Genomic DNA, 21,292 nt, shown 5'->3' with positions numbered 1-21,292 from the left:
TATATTATTTTCATATATTTTTATTTCATATTCTATATTCAATTTAGATTAATTTTATTGCATCTAGATTGTCGAATGGAGATTTAGGGTTTGTTTGGCAAAGTTTTGATCAAGACTTTTTTTCATAAAAATATTTATTGTTTAATATTCTTTTTTAAAATGTTTGACATCGTTTTCCATGATAAAATTATTTTTTATGAAAAATGTGAAATGTCTTTATAAGAATATTACTAAACAAACCCTTAATCGTATTTTTTCTGATTGAAGGCCAACAAAGGGATTCCTCCCTAACCAGGAGGCAATTCCGCATTATCATGCTTGATAATGCTTACACAAGTAAGAAAAAAACTAAGGAGCAAAGGCTGCAAAACTCGCAACCTTTCTCGCAGAGTCGTGATATAAGTATCAAGTACATTACATAAATTACAAGATATACTAGGTAATCAAAATCTATGTTTTTCGCTTCCCTGGATGCTATCAAGTCAGCAGCCTTGTTGTTTTCTTTGAAGCAGTGAAATATTTTTACTCCCTTGAAGAACGGAGAGCATTGGCAACATCTTGTATAATATTCTTTATGCTCCACGGTACCTGCCATGTTTACGAATTGCATTGATTACTGTTAAAATATCACCTTCTAAAATTATATTATTTAAATTTAATTGTTTAGCCAACTTAATCCCCTCGAACCCCACTCTTGCCTCACCTTGGATCACAGAGAACTTTTATTCTGCTACGATTTATTTTAATGACCTCACCCTTATAGTTACGAATGACATTACTAATATAGAATAAGGATCCGGTGTGAAGTGCCCTTATGGTGTGAAGTGCAAAGTTTCTCGGGTACACATATAACACGCTAATGTTCACATATAACACGCAATTGTTCAGTTCTAAGGGGATAAAAAAATCACCCAGAAAACGTTTAAAAAAAATCATCATTAATTACAAAAATGCAACCGCGTGGATTCATTAAAAACATCTTTTAATCTCAGCCCTCCATTTTCTAATCTAATGGCTCAACATTCTTCACATTTCACACCATAAGGACACTTCACACCGGAACTCATTAGGGTAGTAGGAAGCATCAAAATTTATTTTATACCAGCCTTCAGGTGGTTTATTCCAGATCTTTATACTTTTCCTCTTTTTGTGATTATGCGGAGTTTTATTAGCAACATTGTTTTTATTATTCGGATTAACTTGTTTTGCCGAGTTTAATTCTTTAGTAGCGGTCCAAGAATGGAATAAAATGAAGGTCGTGTCAATGGGTTTCGATTTTGGAATGTTAGATCTATCAAAGATTAGCCTATTCCGATTTTTTCATAATTCAAACCATAAGAAAAAATTACATCTATATTTTTATTGTTATTGAGAAAATATTCGAAATCATCCATAAAATTGTTAGTACAGGTATAATTAATTTTCTTCCATGTTATGTGTTCTAGGATATTAATCATATTAATAGTAATAGGGCACTGAAAAAAGAAATGTGATGTAGTTTCGCGTGACTATTACAAGGTGTACAGAGACTTGGAACACGATTAAAATATCTATTCAGTCTTTCCGTTGTTGGAAGACAATCTGATAGGGATTTTCAAAGGAGATTTTTAATATTTGGTGGAATATGAAGATTCCACATACTAGTAAAAATAGAAGAAGTTGAATTTCCGCTACAATTTTTAGTAAGTTGAACTGCACTTTTAGTACTAAATTCTCATGAGCTTGATAACTTCCAGATCAGTTTGTCATCAACTTCTGTTGATGGAATATAAATTCTAATGATTTGATTAACAATATTGGTTGGGAGAAGAGTAGCTAATTTAATGGGATCCCACATTTTATTGATTGTTATAAATTCAGAGACTTTAGTATTGTTATTATGAATGAGATGATTGAAATAGGATTTAATATCAATATTAGGAATCCGACTATCATTCCAAAAGTTTATATTATTCCCATTTCCTAAAATTCAAAATAGACCACTTTTAAATTTATCGCGCATATATAAGTGGTCGAATTGTCAAGAATGCTTGGATTTTTTGTTATAAGATAGAAAGTATTTATTTTTAATATATTTTTCTTTGATAATTTTAACCCACATGTTGTTGTTATTATCATTAACGATTTTTCACAACAATTTCATTTGTAACGCAATGTTTATGTTTTTCAGATTTCTGCAGTCCCATTCCACCATTCATTTTCGGTTGACAAATCTTGTCCCAAGAAATTAATGCCCTAGAATTAGGAGTAAATTTATTCCAGAAAAACTTCTTGTTAATGTCATCAATTTGATTATGAACTCTACTTGGCAAATAAAAGCTTTGCATTAAATAATTAGTCTGAGAAAGAAGATTAGATTGTATAAGAGTCGTTCTACCAGCTTGCGAAAGTGTGTTGGCTTTCCAATTTCGATAATTGATTTTTTAATTTATTTTAGTCAAAACATTCATTTTTAACCTTGCCTGCGATGATTGGAATTCCCAAGTATTTTTCCATAGTTGTTGTAATACGTATTTGTAACTGAGAAGTGATATTGTTCCAAACACTAGTCTGAATGTTTTTTGAGAATTGAATCGAGCTTTTTTCATAGTTTATTTTAAGACCAGATATATTGGATAAGTGGTCTAAAGTATTCTTCATATATTTCGCGTTAGTAACATTTGCATTGACAAAGATAATAGTATCGTCTGCAAAGCTGAGAAAAGGGATACAGGTCCCCTGGTTGCATATTTTAATGCCTATCTTATGACTACATATATGAGATTCTGTAGTTAAAAATCTGGCTAAGTATTCCATGGCTATAATAAAAATAAAAGGAGTTATCGGATCACCATGTCAAATTCCACATGTAGGCTTAAAGATGGGTCTTGGTTCATTGTTAACCAGAACAGAAAATGAGGAGGATCTTATGCAGTTCATAACTAGGTTGGTCCATTAGTAGAGAAACCAAACGATAACATCATTTGTTGAATAAATGTCCATTGATTTTATCATAAGCATTTTCCATGTCTATTTTTATAGTCATCCATCCCCTGGATCCTTTATTTTTCTTATGGAATGAGCCAAAAAATTCATGTGCTATTAGAATATATCTTGAATCAAACGTTGTTGGACAAAAGCACCCTGGAGAGGGTTAATTATCTTTGGCAATAAGTGTTGTAATCTATTTGCTAGTAATTTAGTAATGATTTTATAAACAGTGTTGCAAAGGCTGATAGGTCTGAAATGATTAATTATTTGGGGATTATTTATCTTATGAATCAGTGATATAAATGAATGGGTGGATTCATTAAGGAGAGTTTCACTGTGGAAGAAAGCTTGAACCGTTTTAGCAATTGAGTTTCTCACAATGGGCCAAAACGCTTGATAAAACTCAGCAGGAAAACCATCAGGGCCACATGTTTTATTCTTCGGTAAATTATTAACAATATTTTTAACTTCAATTTCAGTTGGATTCTTAAGAAGTATGGAATAGTCAGTATCCGAGATAATCTTAGGTATGAGTTCAAAATCATGGATATTCAAAGGTTTAATATGATGCGGATTGAAGCGATTTTGGAGATCCTTAGTGATTGCTTCTTGAATTTGACGTTGCTCCGAGTATTGAATCCCATCTAAAGAGGTGAAAGAAAAAAATGTTTAAAGTTTCTTTGTGTTGTAACCGAATATTGTATAATATCCTAGTGTATGTTGTCTTATATTTGCTACGGACAGGCCTAGCTTGTTGTTGGGCCTGTTCGAATGGTGTGTATCTATTTTTATGGGCCCATATGTTGTGTTATGTGGACTGGAAGGTTTTACCTTCCAAAATTTTACATGCAATCCACTGTAGTGTGGACTGGAGTACCCTCCTTTGGTGGGTCACGGTTCTTGTCACTATGGTTCTCATTCCAGGGGTTATTTTAACCTCATCTCAGTTATATTCTCATTGGTCTACCACTTACTTAATTTTACTTATACTTTGTCCTTTGAACAGGGATTCTCTTAATACACATAATTTGTGGATATTATGTTACATTGTCCTTTATCGTTCAATAAGGGAAATTCTCATTACTTATATCTTATGGGTCTTCCATACTCTGGTTACGAACATAAAACTATTTCCATGATATTGTATACTGGAATTGTCAAGGTACGAAAAGACCTGATTTCTGGACAGAAATTGCTTTATTAAAAAGAGCAAATTCACTCGATATTTTATGTTTAGCAGGAAAAAAATCAAATAATATTCCTAATAACAATTTTTTACATAGACTAGGCTTTAAGCATATCTATATTAGTACTGCAGATCAGTCTAGAGGTGGGTTGTGGATTTTACTTTCCAACTTACATTATGTAAACTCGTTCTCACTCCTGTTTCACAAAAACAACTATATAGAAAAATTACAAAAATGAATCTTCCTTTTCTAATCATGGGCGATTTCAATGAAATTGCTTGCTCTTAGTAGGAACGATCCAAATCCTCAAAGATTCCACAGAATCCAAAACCTTTCTAATTGGTTCGGCCTTCTTACATTTCCTTATAAAGGTTCCCATTTACTTGGAGGAAATCTATCAATATTTCAAACACTATTCTGGAAAATTAGATAGGTGTATGATTCAACCGAGTTTTAATAATTGGTTTAAATTCATTGAGATCACGCATCTTCCTTTTACTACATCGAATCACTGTTGTATTGTCCTTAATCTGGAAAACAAACAACAACGTAAAAATTACCCCTTTTGTTTTGGAAATGCCTGGATAGATCATCCATACTATACTAATATAGTTAAAAAAGTTTGGTCTATGAATCAAGAAGGTTCACACATGTTTAATCTCTATATGAAATAAAGATACTTAAAAAATCTTTCAAAAACTTGGAGGAAATAATTCACTGATAATAATCACAACAACCTTCCTCAAACCACAATTTTTTTTAATGATATTCAACAAAAGATTCTTAATAATTCTCAAAATAATTACTTAATTTATAAACTACAAAATATTACAAATCAATAGAACATTTTATTATATTTGTAAGAAAATACTTCCTCCGTATACAAATACATGTCTTTAGATAAAATTTTACGCAAATTAAGGTGTATTTTTTTTACCAAAATAACCCTATTAAAGTGGTATTGGTGTAAAAAGGTAATGTTTATAGAAATAAAGTAGCTTTTAGTGTAATAATTGCATAGGGATAAATTTGGTAAAAGTAGGAAAAAAGTTGATAAAATGACATGTATTTGTAGAATAAGGATCCGATGAAAGCAGCCTTTATGGTGTGAAGTGCGAACTTTCTCGGGTACACATATAACACACTAATGTTCACATATAACACGCTAATGTTCACATCTAAAGGCATAAAAAATCACTCAGAAAACGTAAAATAAAATAAAATAACAGTTCACCATTAATTACAAAAATGACATCGCGTGAATTCATTAAAAACTCATCTTTTAATCTCAGCCCTCTATTTTCTAATCTAATGACTCAACATGCTTTATACTTCACACCATAAGAATTTTTTTCGCCGGAACTCAGCTATGTATCTGTATCAAAACGGGAGTTGTAAAATAACATGTATTGAGGGAGTATTTATTTATAAGGTGTCGTGCGGACAAAAACGAGCAAAGGACTGGTTAGTATGGGCTGTGCGGTGCGGGGCCAACCGAAAAGGCAAAAACAACGGTTTAAAAAATTCACTGACACGTCATTTGACACACAAATTATTCTCTGCCTTTTTTTCTTGTTTGTTTCGTGTTATGTGCCGTAACATTAATCACCTTATCACCATTACTAATTCTTGGCACAAATTAGTTTGCACAATAAAGTACTACGGAATATCATATTTAAAGGTCAGTTTTTTTTAGGGGATATCTATAGATTAGTTTTTAGAGGTTATAATCATATATATTCACATTTTTTATCCATAATATATTATACTGCCTCTATCCCAAAATATTCTTCCTGTTTCACTCTGACACATTTGTCGAGACATGTTTTACAACGTTTATATCTTCTATTATACATTAATAAAAATTATAAAATTTTAATATACATGTAGTATTCATTGAGACGAATAAAACAAAATCCCACATGACCATGTTCTTATTTATAGATTGAGAAGAATCGAGATAATCATCCTAAATTATGAATAGTGTCCCTCTCCCAAACAAGAAGAACATATTGGGACGGATGGAGTATTTTAAAGTTAGATGGTCCAAAATAGATTATATGCTAGTGGTTGCAGTTTTGATTTAATGTATTGGTCCTCTTATTTCACACCTACCAGTCTATCATTTTCATTACTAAAACATTATATATAAAAGAATATATTTTTTTTTATCAGAATAGATATCATTACTAATCAAAAGACTTGTATATACAAGAGGAAACAACGAGACATTTTTACTCATTATTTTTTGTATTATACTCTTATCTTTTTATCCGATTGTTAAATTTAGTCCGAACTTTCAATCTACCAAAAAATATAATATTTTGATTTTTTACTTCATCAAAAAATGAAATATATCACAATTGACAATACATAAATTTACCAAGTTTAAGGAAAAATGAGTGAGATGAAAAATTAAAGTCTTGAAATATTCATCTCACAACTCTTATAAAATTACATATATAAGTTATTGTTAGAGAAATTGGTGAAAATTTATGTCTTCGTAAACTCTTAAATGATATTAAATTTATATCATGGTTAGCCTCTTAAAATTACTCCCTCCGTCCCCATTTAAAGATCCCGTTTGGTGTTTTCTAGACAATTTAAGGAATTGTGAAAAAGAAATTAAATAGGAGAGAGAAAAGTGAAAATTGTAATGATTAGAGGAGAGAGATAGAGAGAAGAAAAAAAGGGATAATTTAATGAAGAGTGATGGTGTGTAAAAGTGTGTTGGGAAATGTAAAAGTGTATTGGGAAAGTAAATTTTGGGTTTAAAAAAGTTCTAAAAATGGAAAATGGAACTTATATTTTGGGACGCCGGATTAGAAAAGTTTGATCTTTATAAGGAGACGGAGGGAGTAATAAAAATGTTAACTTAAATTTCTGATACTTTTCGGTGAAAGCTACCAAATTTAATTAACTATCTTAGAAAATATAAATTAGGATGAAGTGAAATTATATTTTAATTTAAAACTTAATATTAAATATAAAATTAATAGACCGTTATTTCACGATAGTTTATAAACATAGAATAGTATGATTAAAAAGAAGAAAAAAGAAGTAATTATGTGCTTGTATAGTATAAATAGCTTAACGTTTTTAACATTACCTTATATTTATAAATTAAAAAACTTTCATATAAATTTACTTTCACAGGAAATATTCTAGAAATTATTTGTTAATCAATTCCTTATCTTAACTGCTTTTATTTTGCAGTTAATTTCATTTAATATACTAACTATAAATTTGTTAAATCTGGCTCCTCCTAGAAAAGGGCAAATAAAAACTGAATTGTTGGATCTTCTTCTTCATCTTTCTCTCTCTTACTCGCTCTCTGCTTCGCTAAGTTTGCGGTTGCTGAATCCACACTTCTTCTCTGCGCTAATCTCTTCTCTCTTTCTATCACACCTCCCTCCCGCTACGTGTGCCTTGTTTTGCTGACAAAATTCCTCGTGATTGCGACTTGCATTTTGCCAATTTCTGTGTTTTTTTCGTTTTCGAGAGAAAAAGTTGATTATTCTTGCTTTTCAGTGGATCTCGCGATTTGAAGGTCGAATGATCGCCTTTGAACCCCGAGCCTTGGAGAAAATAGGATCGGACTTTTGTATTGTTGTCGTCTTGCTATTCTGTAACTCAAGTAGTGAAGTTGAGTGTGTAGTGTGCCGACGATTAAAGGATTGTTGATAGTGAGGTAAGGATTTTCTGTATTCGCTTTTTAGTGGATTGGATTGTGAAGTTGTTAAATTGAGCTGTCAAGGGAGACGTGTGTACATTCCGGAGTTATTAATTGAGCTGGATGTGGTGATGAATTTCGTTTGACAAGGTTACGGTGCTTGAAATTTCAGTCTTTTTTGGATGTTTTGGTAAGTGGATTGCACTGACTGGAGATGAAAAGCTCTTGCTTTAACAGAAATTCTCTGATTCTTAGTCCCAGATCGGGGAAAAATTGGTTTCTTTTGACCGTTGTTTGCATCCTTGCACTGGTGGCTCTATTAGGATCATGGTCGTCCAATGAATCTGATAGAGTAACAGCTTATTCAGTACCTGATTATTTTGCCAAATATAGGAAGCTCAAGGAACAAGCAGTTATTGATTATAATGATTTAAGTGATCTCTCACTGGGGGTCAACAGTAGGCTTAAGGAACTTCCGTTTTGTGGTAGAGAGAGAAATGATTATGTGCCATGTTATAATTCGACTGCGAATCAGTTGGCTGGTTTCAAGGATGGTGAGGAGTTTGACCGGCACTGTAAATTGTCAACGAACGAAGAGAGGTGTTTGATTAGACCTCCTAAGGACTATAAGATCCCATTGAGGTGGCCTTCTGGTAGAGATGTGATATGGAGTGGGAATGTGAAGATTACCAAAGACCAATTTCTTTCTTCTGGAAGCATGACAAAGAGGTAATTTGTTTTCTTGTGATTGTATTTGCTTGAATGAATGAGATACTTAGTTGTATTCGGCAATGAAATGCAGGATGATGCTACTTGAAGAGAACCAAATTGCATTTCACTCAAGTAATGGATTAATCTTTGATGGTGTGAAGGATTATTCTCGCCAGATAGCTGATATGATTGGATCTCAGTAGTGACCATGATTTTCTGGAAGCTGGTGTAAGTTTTTCTCCTTTGACAAAAACATGTTTCTGTTGAACTTGACTGAGGCTGTTTTGATTGTTTAACAATTGCAGGTGCAGACAGTTCTAGATATTGGATGTGGGTTCGGTAGCTTTGGAGCTCATTTAGTCTCTCTCAAGGTGACACCTGTTTGTATTGCTGAGTATGAAGTAACTGGTAGTCAAGTTCAACTTGCCCTTGAGAGAGGTCTGCCAGCACATATTGGGAACTTCAACTCTAGACAACTTCCATATCCATCATTGTCATTTGACATGATTCATTGTGCAAAATGTGGAATTGACTGGGATGCAAAAGGTATCATACGTGCTAACATATAGAGAATTGATAGATATTGATGGTCAAAACGCACAGCTTAAATGTTTGTTTTCTATATGACACAGATGGAAAATATATCATTGAGATGGACAGACTACTGAAGCCTGGAGGATACTTTGTTTTGACCTCACCAACAAGAAGTTCACAAGGGGGTCTATTAACTACAAGAAAGGGCAACATGTTAATACCCGTTGAAGAATTCACCCAGAAAATCTGTTGGACTCTTCATGATCAGCAAGATGAAACTTTCATCTGGCAGAAAACCAAGGATGCTGATTGTTTCAGGTAAATTTCTTCCCTTCATATTGACTCTTTGCTATGTGAATATGCTAATGATTGCCAATTCTTCATTTTGATGCAGCAAGAAAGAACACATACCACTTTGCAAGGATGATCATGATATACAACCCTATTATCAACCTCTTGTGTCATGTATAAGTGGCACTAATAGCCGAAGATGGAAACCAATTCACAAGAGGTCTATTGGATCCAAACTGAGCCCAGAAGAGCTAGAAGTGCACGGCAAGTATTTTTCTGATATAAACTGATAGGATTCCGGCACTTAGAATATACTCCATCACAATACAAGTCCCTGGAGCATCTTTAGATAGAAATTATGTCTAAAATACCCCTAAAATCTTACCATCTTAGTAAATCTCTTTCTCTTAGACCTAGCAATCGGGTAGGGCAGGTCTGGTTCGGGTTAGAGAGTTTCGGGTTCGGGTCAGTTCAGGTCGGGTCATTTTCAGGTCAAACTTTTATTGGGTTACAACCGGTCGGGTTATAACAGGTTTAATGGTGGACTGGGTCGGTTAAACGGGTTAGCTTACGTGGATTTTTCCTGCTTTTTGTACTTTTTCCCTTTAATAAAATAATAAAACCCTTTTTAAAATAAATAAATAATATTTATTTAATAAAAATATTTTTCATTTTCATACTTTTATTCTTATATCTATGAAGAAAAACAGGTCAGGTTTGAATGACCCATTAGCAGGTTGGGTCGGGTCAGCTTTTGCCAGTTACTCTATTTAATACGCTACTATTTGCCTTATTAGAAATAACCAATATCAGTAATTTGGAAACTTAAAAAATGGTAGCAATCTTTTAAAAAATAGTCTTTTAATTAAGGATACGTGTACGAATTTCTCTTATTAAGATATCTATGTAGAGAAGAAGGGCATATTGGGAAGAAAAAAAAGAATAAAAATGCTTAAAATGCCCATATTATGTTACAAAACATAGAAGTTCTAAAGACCTATATCGTGAGACGGAGGGAGTACCTAATTGGTAGTTATTTCCAAATTTAAGATAGTTGAAGTCAGTTAAGTTAGTTTCTTCTATCCAAGTAGTGTGTTGGCTTTCGTTTATGAAAAGAAACATTCGATTTTCTTACAGACGTAAAGGCTGAAGATTTCTACGAAGATCAAAACTACTGGATATTAGCAGTGAGAGACTACTGGTCATTACTTTCTCCTTTAATCTTCTCCGACCATCCAAAGAGACCCAGTGACGAAGAAACCATTACCTCCATACAACATGCTTCGAAACGTTATGGATATGAACGCACATTATGGCGGTTTCAACGCTGCTTTTCTCCATCATCACAAACTGGTTTGGGTCATGAATGTTATCCCAGTAGGGATACGCGATACTCTTCCACTCGTTCTTCATCAAGGATTCGCCGGAGTTTTGCACGATTGGTAGATATATTTTACACTTTTATGTCTCTATAAAGAATAATTTTAATAAATTGATGAAAAATTAACTGCCAGGTGTCAACCATTCCCTACATACCCTCGAACATATGACATGCTCCATGGAAGTGGGCTTCTGTCGCATATCGAATCACAGAAATGCAGTATGATGAACTTGTTCTTGGAGATGGATAGAATCTTAAGGCCTGAGGTATGTTCTTGCCATTACTAATCAAGATTATGTACATATAAACCTTATTTTTGTGACAGTTCGGTTTTGTATTAGGGGTGGGTTGTTCTTGGTGATAATGCGAATACCATAGAGACTGCGCGTCTAATCGCTACGCAAATCCGGTGGGAAGCAAGGGTGATGGATCTTCAGAATGGAAATGATCAACAATTACTTGTTTGCCAAAAGCCTTTCTTGAAAAAAATAGTAAACTCATCATAGATTGATTGATTATCTTCAACAAATGGCGGCTCAACAAAGCTACAAACTTGCAGATTATAGATATGAAGTGCAGAAATTAGAGGCAATGTTTATTGTTCTTATTTTTTTTCCCATCCAATCCTATTGTTTAACACTGAATTTATACCACTGAGTTTTGTCCGTATAAAGTCTTCAAAATGTTACAAATCAACAAAAATGTGTTTGCATATGTCTGTTTATATAGTCATTTTCAACATTGCAAATCTGTAGCATGTAATTAACATCATACATTTGCACTAGTAAATCCAATCTCATAAAGAATTATTCAGCCAAAGGAGTAGAATAAGTAAACCTAAACTGCAATTTAACGTGAAATTGCAGTCAAATTACACTATTAAGATAGCTAAGAGGATACTAATTATTTCCAAATTATAAGTTGCAATCTAGCAATGAAATTATAGACTAAGAAAAGAATTTACAGGGTAACATAGCCATTAGCTGAACTATCCAAATCATGGTGTGACATCTCTTAAGACTCTTCCTTAACAAAATAGCTCTTTGGCAGTGAGAAATCCTCCTCATGGTTCAAGATTCCAGCATCTTCATCATCCGGTTTCTGTAGAAAAAAAAAATCTGAGAAATCGAAATAAAAACTCTTCTGCATTTTGCAACTGTGTATCATACAAGGCATGAATATTGAATTTGCATTAAGAAAAACTCTTCTACATAGAAAAAATTCAGTACTTACCACCATATCTAAGTTGTAGAAACGATCTAGCAGCTGAAGAACCTCTTCAGAAGTGAACTGGCGATCAAAGCTGCATTTTTCAGAAGTTTAATTTCCAGTAATCAAACTCGAATAGCACTAAAACACAATCTGTAGAGTTGCAAAAAGAAAAAGAAACAGAAAAATTGAAGTTCATACCTTCTTCGCAAGTATTCCATTAGGCCATAGATCACGAAGTGACGATGTATGCCTGTCAAGAACGAAAAGAAAGATGCTTCATCACTTCACACATCCAACTAAAGGCTAAGAAAATCTAAGAAACCACAAATTAACATAAGAACATCATCTAACATGCTTTCCTCTTCAGTTAGAGAGCTATTATCTTTTTACAATCCTCCATCAAATCAAGTACCATAGTAAGATCACCATTGAAGAACAGCTAACTTTGCTACACTGTGAACACTGATTTTTTATCTTAACTAGAAATACAGTTCATGTTGTATAACTAAGGAAGAAAAACATGACATTTAGTTGAACAAATGAGGGTTAAGAAACCTTTCAATTTGCCAGGAGGATAAATTTCAAGAGCCTCTAAGAACTTAAGCTCCAGTTCGACCTGTAATTGATCCTGCTAATTCACCGAAACGCAATTTAGTCGCTGATCACTCGTAAATCAAAATCGTCGAGGCTTATATAAGATCAACAGATAAACCCCCAAAATCGAGACTCAAAGAAGATACCTTGGAGAGAGAGGAAGCAGAAGAAAGAGGAGCTTTGCAAGGAGAATGTACGGATACGCCATCTTGCTCTTCTTCTTTCTTAACGCCAGCTCCGCCACCGCTACCGGCGCCGGCTCCGCCACCTTCTCCGCCCATTTTGCTGTGCCTTGAATCTTTTTTTCCGCTTTCTGTTGGGGTACAAACTTCGCGAAATGGAAATGTATTTCAATTTTGGTTGTTCTATAGATGCGGGATGGGTTCATTGATCAAGCCCATCAAACTAAACAATAACATTCTTTTAGACTTGGCCCAAACTATTAAGAGTACAAATATTATTAGGAATTGATACGAGTCGCGATTAAAGTTATTCGCGTATTAAAAAATTAAAAATTCTCTGAACAGAAAATGTCGCACGAGAATTCATAGAAAAATGAATTTGTGTCAATGATTCGTTATTGGAACAGATAGAGAAAGAATCAATGCCCCCTTCAGGTATTTCGATTGAAATACCCATAAATGACGATGATCCTAGATACTGAAGAGACAGTTCGAGAATTAATAAATATGGAGTAGAGTACATTGAATGGTGCATGAATCACATTTTTCATTGTGATGAACGGGTTTTTCCGTCTGGAAATTTCTCGTAAACAAAAAATAATATGTAAAAACCTATAGAGAACAACTTTGTGCTTCGTGAATGGTGCAGCTATGATTCGGTTAAAAATCTTGATCCATTCACAGACAAATTCACCACAAAATCGTTTGTAACTCTGTTTTCAAACGACTTTTTTCCGTCCGAAAATTCATAGTGGAAGAAAATTTCATCTGAGAAGTTGCAGAGAACAACTTTATGGTGTGTAAATCACATTTTTGTAACGTGCCTATCATCCGGTATTAATATCTTGACTCACACACAGACAAATTCTCCACAAAATCTTTCATTACAGATTTATCACGGATTTTAATTCCATCCGTTATAGGCTTCTGATTTTTTTTCGTCCACTACGAATTTAAAAACGAAATAATTTCATCCAAAAATATGTAGCGGACAATAATATGGTGCACGAAATTTTTTATGGTACGGCAATCATCCGTGCAAATGAAAACAAATCAACATATATATTGATAGAACCATTGTTAAGTTAGAACAAGTCAAGAGAAAATCACTTGAAAAATCAGATTTAATAGATAACTCTCAACTAACTCTCTTTTTTAATTCAACAATAACTACAAACGTGATTAAAAGGAAAATAAATAGGCCAAAGACTAGATAACTAACCACTAAAGCCCACTAACTCAAACTAACTGCCTCCTAACACTATTTGATGCAACTAATTTCATTATGGAAATCATCGAACTCATCCTTAATTTTGTATAAGACCAAATGATCTATATAGAGCATATGAAGAACAATCAACATCATTTCAAGAGATAACACTATCAGTAATCCAAACCAAATTCTTTTATCTTTTACAATCCAAGTACTTTCTGTCCAAGAATGACAGACACAATTCAAAGACTTCCTTAGCCAACTACTTCATCCACCATTGCCTTGGATGAATCATCAATAGTATGCCTTCCTAGGGTTGTTCTGCAAAAAAAAAAAAAAGGATAAACCAGAAACCAAATTAAGCAATCAAAATTTTCCACTAATCCAAACATTTATATTTATTTGCAAGATCATTACCAGAGGATTTGGACGGTGGCGATAACCCAACATCATACGCTTCTTGTACCTGTTCATATATGTCGTCTTCAGGTAGAACCTCTCCTGGTTTTATGGGCACCAACTCCGAGGTTGTTATCCTTAATATCACCTGCCATGATTGGATCTGCTATACCCTTTCTTGAGCTTCCTAGCCCCTCACCTAAACTCCACAAAAATCACAAATTTCTTCATCTTCTTTACAATATTTAACTAAGTCTGTACAAAACAACTGAATTCAATGGGTCTGTTCTTTGAGCCCTCATTTTTACTTAACGATAGTTTTGAATTTTGATAGTCATCTAGAATATGGCATTATTATAATGTAGAAGTGCCAAATGTCATTTTATATGAAAAAAAAAGTACTTATAATTTATAAATGATAACGACGTTATAATTAATAAAAACAAACCTCAAATTTCTTCGTAATTGGACACAGTGATTGATATATTTACACAGTTTCAATTAAGGACCTGGTATGGGTATGAGATATCAGTTATACCCGTACATGTGTTTGGTATAATTAGTATATCAATATCAAACTGATATATGCTACTTGGTATGAGGATAGGTATATCAGGTAATGCATCAAAATGATATTAGAGTGCGTTTTTGATATCTCTCCAAAAATGAGTATATTCAGTATATCACTCATATCCATACGCATATCCGATATCTCATACCCAATATCTAGATATCGATAACAAACGAGCCATAAAAGGTGTCATCTTGTTATCAATTAACCGAGATCTAAAATAGAAAAACTGTTTTTTGGTTGGTAATTTAAAAGTTGGGATTGTTCTTGGTTGACATGAAAGTTGAGATTTCTATTGTCATTTTTTCCTAAATTTAAGAGAAGACGGCGAAAAAGTAATTACCTTCTTTCCAACCCATCTTTGAGAGGAGTTTATGGCCAACATTGTCTGCTTGGATCTTTGCCCTTTCTGCAGCTTCTTTGGCATATTTCTGTGCAGATACATCATTGCAGCTTGACATAAACTTTGAGAGCTCCTCTAAAGGGATATAATCACCCATGTGATGACCTCTTTTCCCTGGAGCTGCTATAACACAAGTTTGTGGAAGTTTCAGTACAATGCTGAATGAAAAAAGTCAAGGGGAGAGAGAGAGAGAGAGAGCAATAAACCTCCTTGGAGAGATGATGGTGGAGGCATCTCATCATTTGATTGTTTGTAAGGTCTCTTCCTCTCTTCATGTGCAGCTTTTTTCATGTAATATTCCATCATGGCTAATGGGTCTGATCCAGATGGAGCTACTGATTCACCTACAACCATAATATAAGTATAGCTCAAAGGATAGAGGAGAGATTTGGGGTTATTAATGTTAATGATGAAGAGTGTAGCAGAAATGGGGTTAAAGCAAACTCCGATAACTAATTCTACAACCAAAAATTGAATCTCGCAGCAAATGCATGAGAAAATTCCAAGATCCAATTTCATAAATTTCTTTATTTGGGGATTAGCTATGACAAAAAGGTTTACAATTACCACTTCTTCCAGAACTGTTTGAGATGAATTTGCTTCATTATCATCGTACAAAGCTGAAGCAGGAGTCTGATAATTTATAGCTGCTGCTTTACTGACCGACGAGAAGCATCACCCGTATTGCTGGTACTACCTGATGAAAGCAATTGTATATTGTCATAATATTTCATGAATAGTAAAATTGAAAATAGATTCATAATTTTTTTTTGAACTAGATAAATGGCAGAATCGTTATAATGTAAGTAGATATATATATAAAGGAGTTAGATACAACAATATATGACAATTATATTTATTGAATGTGCGCCAAATAAATAAAAAGAAAGCAAATTAACTAACAACCTCCACTTTTCAAAGATTGGCGCTCCTGAGCCTCAGCAAGAGCTTTCTCCTCTTCATGAAGACGGTACTCATAGTACTTATAGTCTGCACAACTCGGATCATACAGAAACCTTCCATGCAAAAAGAACAAAGGGTTGTTAGCTACTTACAAGTAAATCCAAAAACATAGATACAGACAGTGACGGAGCCACAATTAGACCAGGAGGGGCCTAGGCCCCTCGTGACTTCCGACGGAACGATTATATATATAGTAGTTTTTCCGCCTGATTATAGTTGTTATTGAAGTAAATTAGACCCGTTAAATAGCATTGGACATAAGGAAGATGACAAATACTTGCTCAATCTTCTATTAAAAGATCAAAACGACTAGGCGTGTCTATCACGTGACTGTCCATATATAAATTTAATTTAAAAATTGATTTAATTCATGTAATCAAGCATTTGTTCTATATATTCTAATTTTCGTAATTATAAATATATATTTAAATTTAGTTTGTGCCCACCAAACAAACATCTCTAGCTCCGCAACTGGATGTTAAGTTGATGAATTTCATTTATGATTAGATTTGATATGTAAATTTAAATTATATTTTGGATAAATTAGTGATAGATTGATGAATTTGTTTATGTTCTTGTGTGTTCGGTTGTTAATTATGAGCTTTTAAACAATTTATTCTATAAAAAAAATTGTATACCTAATAATATTATACATACTTTAACTAAAAAAATTCTCACGAAAATAAATAGCTCGATTTCGTAATAGAAAAACCTTTATCAGTCATTTTGGCCCCCCGTGGGCAGAAATCCTAGCTACGCCCCTGGATACAGAAACAAATAACCCACACTAACAGGATTCACCGAATTAATGCCCCAAGGACTAATTCAAAAGCTAAAAATAGGAAATTCTAGCGGACAAACAAAAATATTAAAACTTTTTCAGGATTCATTAATATCTAATTTCCAAGTATTATAACAAGATATGGTAGATACATATAAATTGTTGAATTGTCAGAAAAAAATATATCTTTAAGCATACAGAGCCATATATCAATCTCGGCATGCCAATAACATTTTTTAAAATTATTTATTTTGATTTACGGGAGGGCAAGACTGGAAGAGAGGTCAAGAGAGTTATCATGATCGAACAAACTGCATATAACTGATAGAAACCACTTACGGCCAGGATCTAACCCTAAGGAACCACTAATTGTAAGAATCTAACAATCCTGAATTCAGTGGAGAATTTCCATATTCATAATCTCATTCATCTATGATCTCAGTACAAGTAGGAGCCATAATAATAATAATAATAATAATCTAGATAATGGAAAGCATCATGGAGGAAGTGGAGAAAGTGGGCACATGATAGCTAACAAGTAATAATGTAGATAATCTGGGTTTGTATGAATAACATACTTGAAAGGTGTATCTCCAGGGTTTTTTTGAAGAGTTACATGCTCAAAGCTCCTTCCATGTTTAGCAACAAAAGTAGCTAGTTTATCAGCAACATTCTTCACTGTAGGGTCACTTGGGGGAACTGGTGCTGCACGTTACTTAAAGAACTGATTAAAAACCAAGAGCATGAACAAGGGCTTGCACAATTTTCCAAATCTTTGAGTCAACATCTCTTCCCATCAATTAATGAATAAGCTGCACTGATGAGCCAAGATGTATTCAAAAACTACTTTTCCTACATGTCAATAGGCAGGACAACCAACCTGATTGTGTCACGGAAACCCATCCACAGAATGGTTTAAGATAAGAGATGGTCAAGCCAAGGATAAACCTCTTATTAGCTAGGAACAACGACTAACTTGCTACAAAGTAACTAAATTTCCATTTATGTTACGGAGATAGTTCCAATGAAATGGCAGACGATGGCTTAAACTGAACTAAAGTAAACAACCAGATAGTGCCAATGGACAAAAAGTGCACAAATTTTCTCGGATGATGCATAGTAAAATAATACAAGACCAAACAACAAAGAAGATATAGAAAATTTAGAAGGCTAGAGATAAGCCATAAACTTATTCAGTCTGAGCTGTCTGGGATTTACACTATATGAGGTCAGTCCAAGAAATCTGATATCAAGAACATAAATAAACTGGTAATTGCAAGATTTCCTCCTTTTTATCAAAGCATTATCAGGATTAGATATGAAAATAAACAGTAATTTACCAACATCAATTTGTCTAGAAGATTGACTGGATGAGTCTGGGAGTCCTGTTTTCAGCCGTTTCGCAGAGTCCCTTACCTCATCTTCTTCTTCATCTTCATCAAGCTTTACAGCCGGAGCTACAAGCTTTGATTTCTGTTTCAAACTAAAAGCAAGTTTTCCACTTGAAGTAGTAGTAGTAGTTTTAGGGGTCACACTAGGCTTATTGGTTGACCTAATATTTATGCTGACAGGCTTAGAAACTGAAACTGCAGGGGAAATTGATTTGCGTTTCAATTCTGTAGATCCAGTTCCCTGATCCTTCTCCTTCTCAGTCTCTTGCTGAAGCTGCTTAAACCGCTCCATGAATGAACCATCATTGGCAAAAAGGCTAGAAGGCTTTCCTTTGTCCATCAGATGAAAAACGCAAGCAACTTCTTTTCAAGCTGCTCAAAATAATCTCTGAAAGATCTTAGGGATTGCAATAAACATAACTACTTTTCTCAATACAGCCAGCTTATATTATCCTGGCATCACATCAATTCTAACAAATTCCTCCATATAAAGTACTCGCCAGACTGTTTATAATGACTAAGTTGATGTTTAATTAAGAAAATTCAAACAAATTGATCCGGTAAAGTATCCGTCCAGATGAAGAAAATACAGCAATCCTTTAAATTTCAATTGAACAAAAGACCTGCAAACCGATCATGTAAACCGAAGACACCTAATTCACAAAACACGGCTGCGCAGCTTATTGATATCACAATTGAATCTCTAAGTATCCCTTTCATAGAAAACCAAAAACTTAACAGAAATTGAGGCCGAATCGAGGGTCAGCAAATAAACAAACCACAAAAGCTGAGTCAAAATTCCTAATCGAAAACTACATCAAAACCCTATGTACAGTTTTCGGAAGGTACTTACCCTCAAGAGACACCACGATCTTGAATTAAGGTTGGTGTTAACAAGGAAGGAAAAGTATTATGGTGAATTTCAGATTAATTGCATGGGACGTAGATCTGTTTCCAGGGGGGTCAATTCTACCACAACAATGGTGGATGGAAAAAAGAGAGGGGAGAATGCTGTTGTGGCACCGTAGTATACGATGATGGCTGGCAAGACTTTCTATGATTCAGTAATATGTGAATCCTATTGCATTGGGCTATATGGGCCAAAATTGACATAACGGCCCTTTCCTCAAAGCCCATAAATATACTGATATGGGGCCTGTTTCTCTTGGTTTCTATTTGGATCCTACAGGCTACATCTAATATATAGTATATCAAAAAGGTTTCCGGTGCGAACTAATTTTCCGGTGCGTCCAGTGCGGACTATTGCAGTGCACCAAGATATTACTGGATAGTGCACCAATGCACTATTAGAAAGTGCATCAGTGCACTTCGTAGTAGTGCACTTGGTAGGCGCTACTGTAGCGTGCACTTGGTGCACTACTGGTGCACTTCTCGGTGTACTAAGGTGCACCCCTCAGTGTATTAAGGTGCACCTCCAATAGTGTACTGATGTACTTTACAGTAGTGCACTACCAGGTGGACTCTACGGTAGTACACTGGTGCACTTTGTAGTAGTGCACTGGTGCACTATACAGTAATATACGGGTGCACTATACTAGTCCGCACCGAAAAATTAGTCCGCACCCGATCAGCCCTCTATCATTATATATGTTTATGTCTCTTATTTGTTATATTATTCTCTTCTTCTTATTAAAAAAAATCATCACTTATATATCAAAGCTACAATTGAATATATTATTTTTTTACTATCAAATCTTATTCTTAATCATTTTTTTAATATATTTAATTATTTGTATATTTAATTTGATAGTTAAAATACATACATTTTTATTACTAAAACAAATAATAATAAAAAATAACCAAAAAAATTACAATCGTTCACATTGGAGCAATATTTTGATATCAATGATTTTAATTAATTTATTAATGGCATATGGTGTAATTATCTAATTATTAGATGTAATTATCAAACATATTAATAACAATTATGTATATTATAATATATTAATATGTAGTTTATAAGGTGTAATTATCTAACATATTAATATGTAGTTTATAATATATTAATACGTAGTTTATTTAGGTGTAAGTATCTAACTATTAGGTGTAGTTATCTAACATGTTAATATGTAGTTTATACTATATTAACAAACATCCTATTAGGTGTATATTATAGTATTTTTGTTGAAAGTAATTATCTAACAATGATTTATTAGGTGTAATTTTCTTATTAGATCTATTATTATCCCTCTTACTTCTATTGGTCTTACTATTCGCTCTTCTATTTTTCGATTCTATAAATAAAGTCCACATTTGTAGGAACAAATTTCTACGATAACTTCATTTTAATCTTTTTAATTACTAAATTTAAATGATTTTTCTAAAAAATAACTTAATAATTAAAAATGTTAAACATTCCTTTCATAAATTTAGATTATTTTCAAATTAATAAATATATCAGACATATATAGACATATATTTTAACATATAAATATTATTATAACTTACATTTCTTCCCTAGACCCTAAGATTCAAACTTGCCATAATTTATATTTTATTTTATATAAAAAATGAATCCAATTTTTATGACACCTTTTTTAAAAAATCAGAAAAATAAAATATTTATATACTATTTTCATATTAAACATTTTCAAAATGATAAATATTAACTACATAAATGAAATTTACGTATAAAGTTTACAAAAAAAAATTTACAAGTTTGATCTATAAAGAAAATAATTTGATTTTTTATTCCGATTTAGCATTATAGAAATTAGATTTTAGTCTGTTTCGTAGAAGTTAAATTTAGAATCGTTTATTTTATTAAGTTTATATCTACTCCCTCTGTCCCATTTGTTTGTCCACATTTCCTTTT

General features: G+C 33.3%; 2 protein-coding genes across 2 annotated transcripts; one reads left to right on the top strand and one right to left on the bottom strand.

Annotated features, from left to right (window-relative positions):
* The first annotated feature begins 8,044 nt into the window (after positions 1 to 8,044).
* Positions 8,045 to 11,253, top strand: LOC141249067 (uncharacterized). The gene is given in 10 exon segments (XM_073669527.1): positions 8,045 to 8,559; positions 8,633 to 8,735; positions 8,737 to 8,769; positions 8,847 to 9,087; positions 9,174 to 9,393; positions 9,470 to 9,630; positions 10,504 to 10,625; positions 10,627 to 10,808; positions 10,881 to 11,013; positions 11,089 to 11,253. Coding segments are annotated over 10 exon segments (1,875 nt in total).
* Positions 11,254 to 14,242: 2,989 nt separating this feature from the next.
* Positions 14,243 to 18,796, bottom strand: LOC141249068 (uncharacterized). Its single transcript, XM_073669528.1, is given in 12 exon segments — positions 14,243 to 14,269; positions 14,366 to 14,413; positions 14,415 to 14,456; positions 14,458 to 14,546; positions 15,262 to 15,479; positions 15,521 to 15,665; positions 15,883 to 15,918; positions 15,921 to 15,968; positions 15,971 to 16,018; positions 16,228 to 16,337; positions 17,644 to 17,770; positions 18,406 to 18,796. Coding segments are annotated over 12 exon segments (1,329 nt in total).
* Between the last annotated feature and the right edge of the window lie 2,496 nt (positions 18,797 to 21,292).

Source organism: Phyllobates terribilis, unplaced genomic scaffold (genome assembly GCF_046119375.1).
Source record: "Phyllobates terribilis strain yellow unplaced genomic scaffold, ASM4611937v1 Scaffold_4265__1_contigs__length_62898, whole genome shotgun sequence".
Taxonomy (NCBI): Eukaryota; Metazoa; Chordata; class Amphibia; order Anura; family Dendrobatidae; genus Phyllobates; species Phyllobates terribilis.
This window is presented reverse-complemented; position numbering and strand designations above follow the sequence as displayed.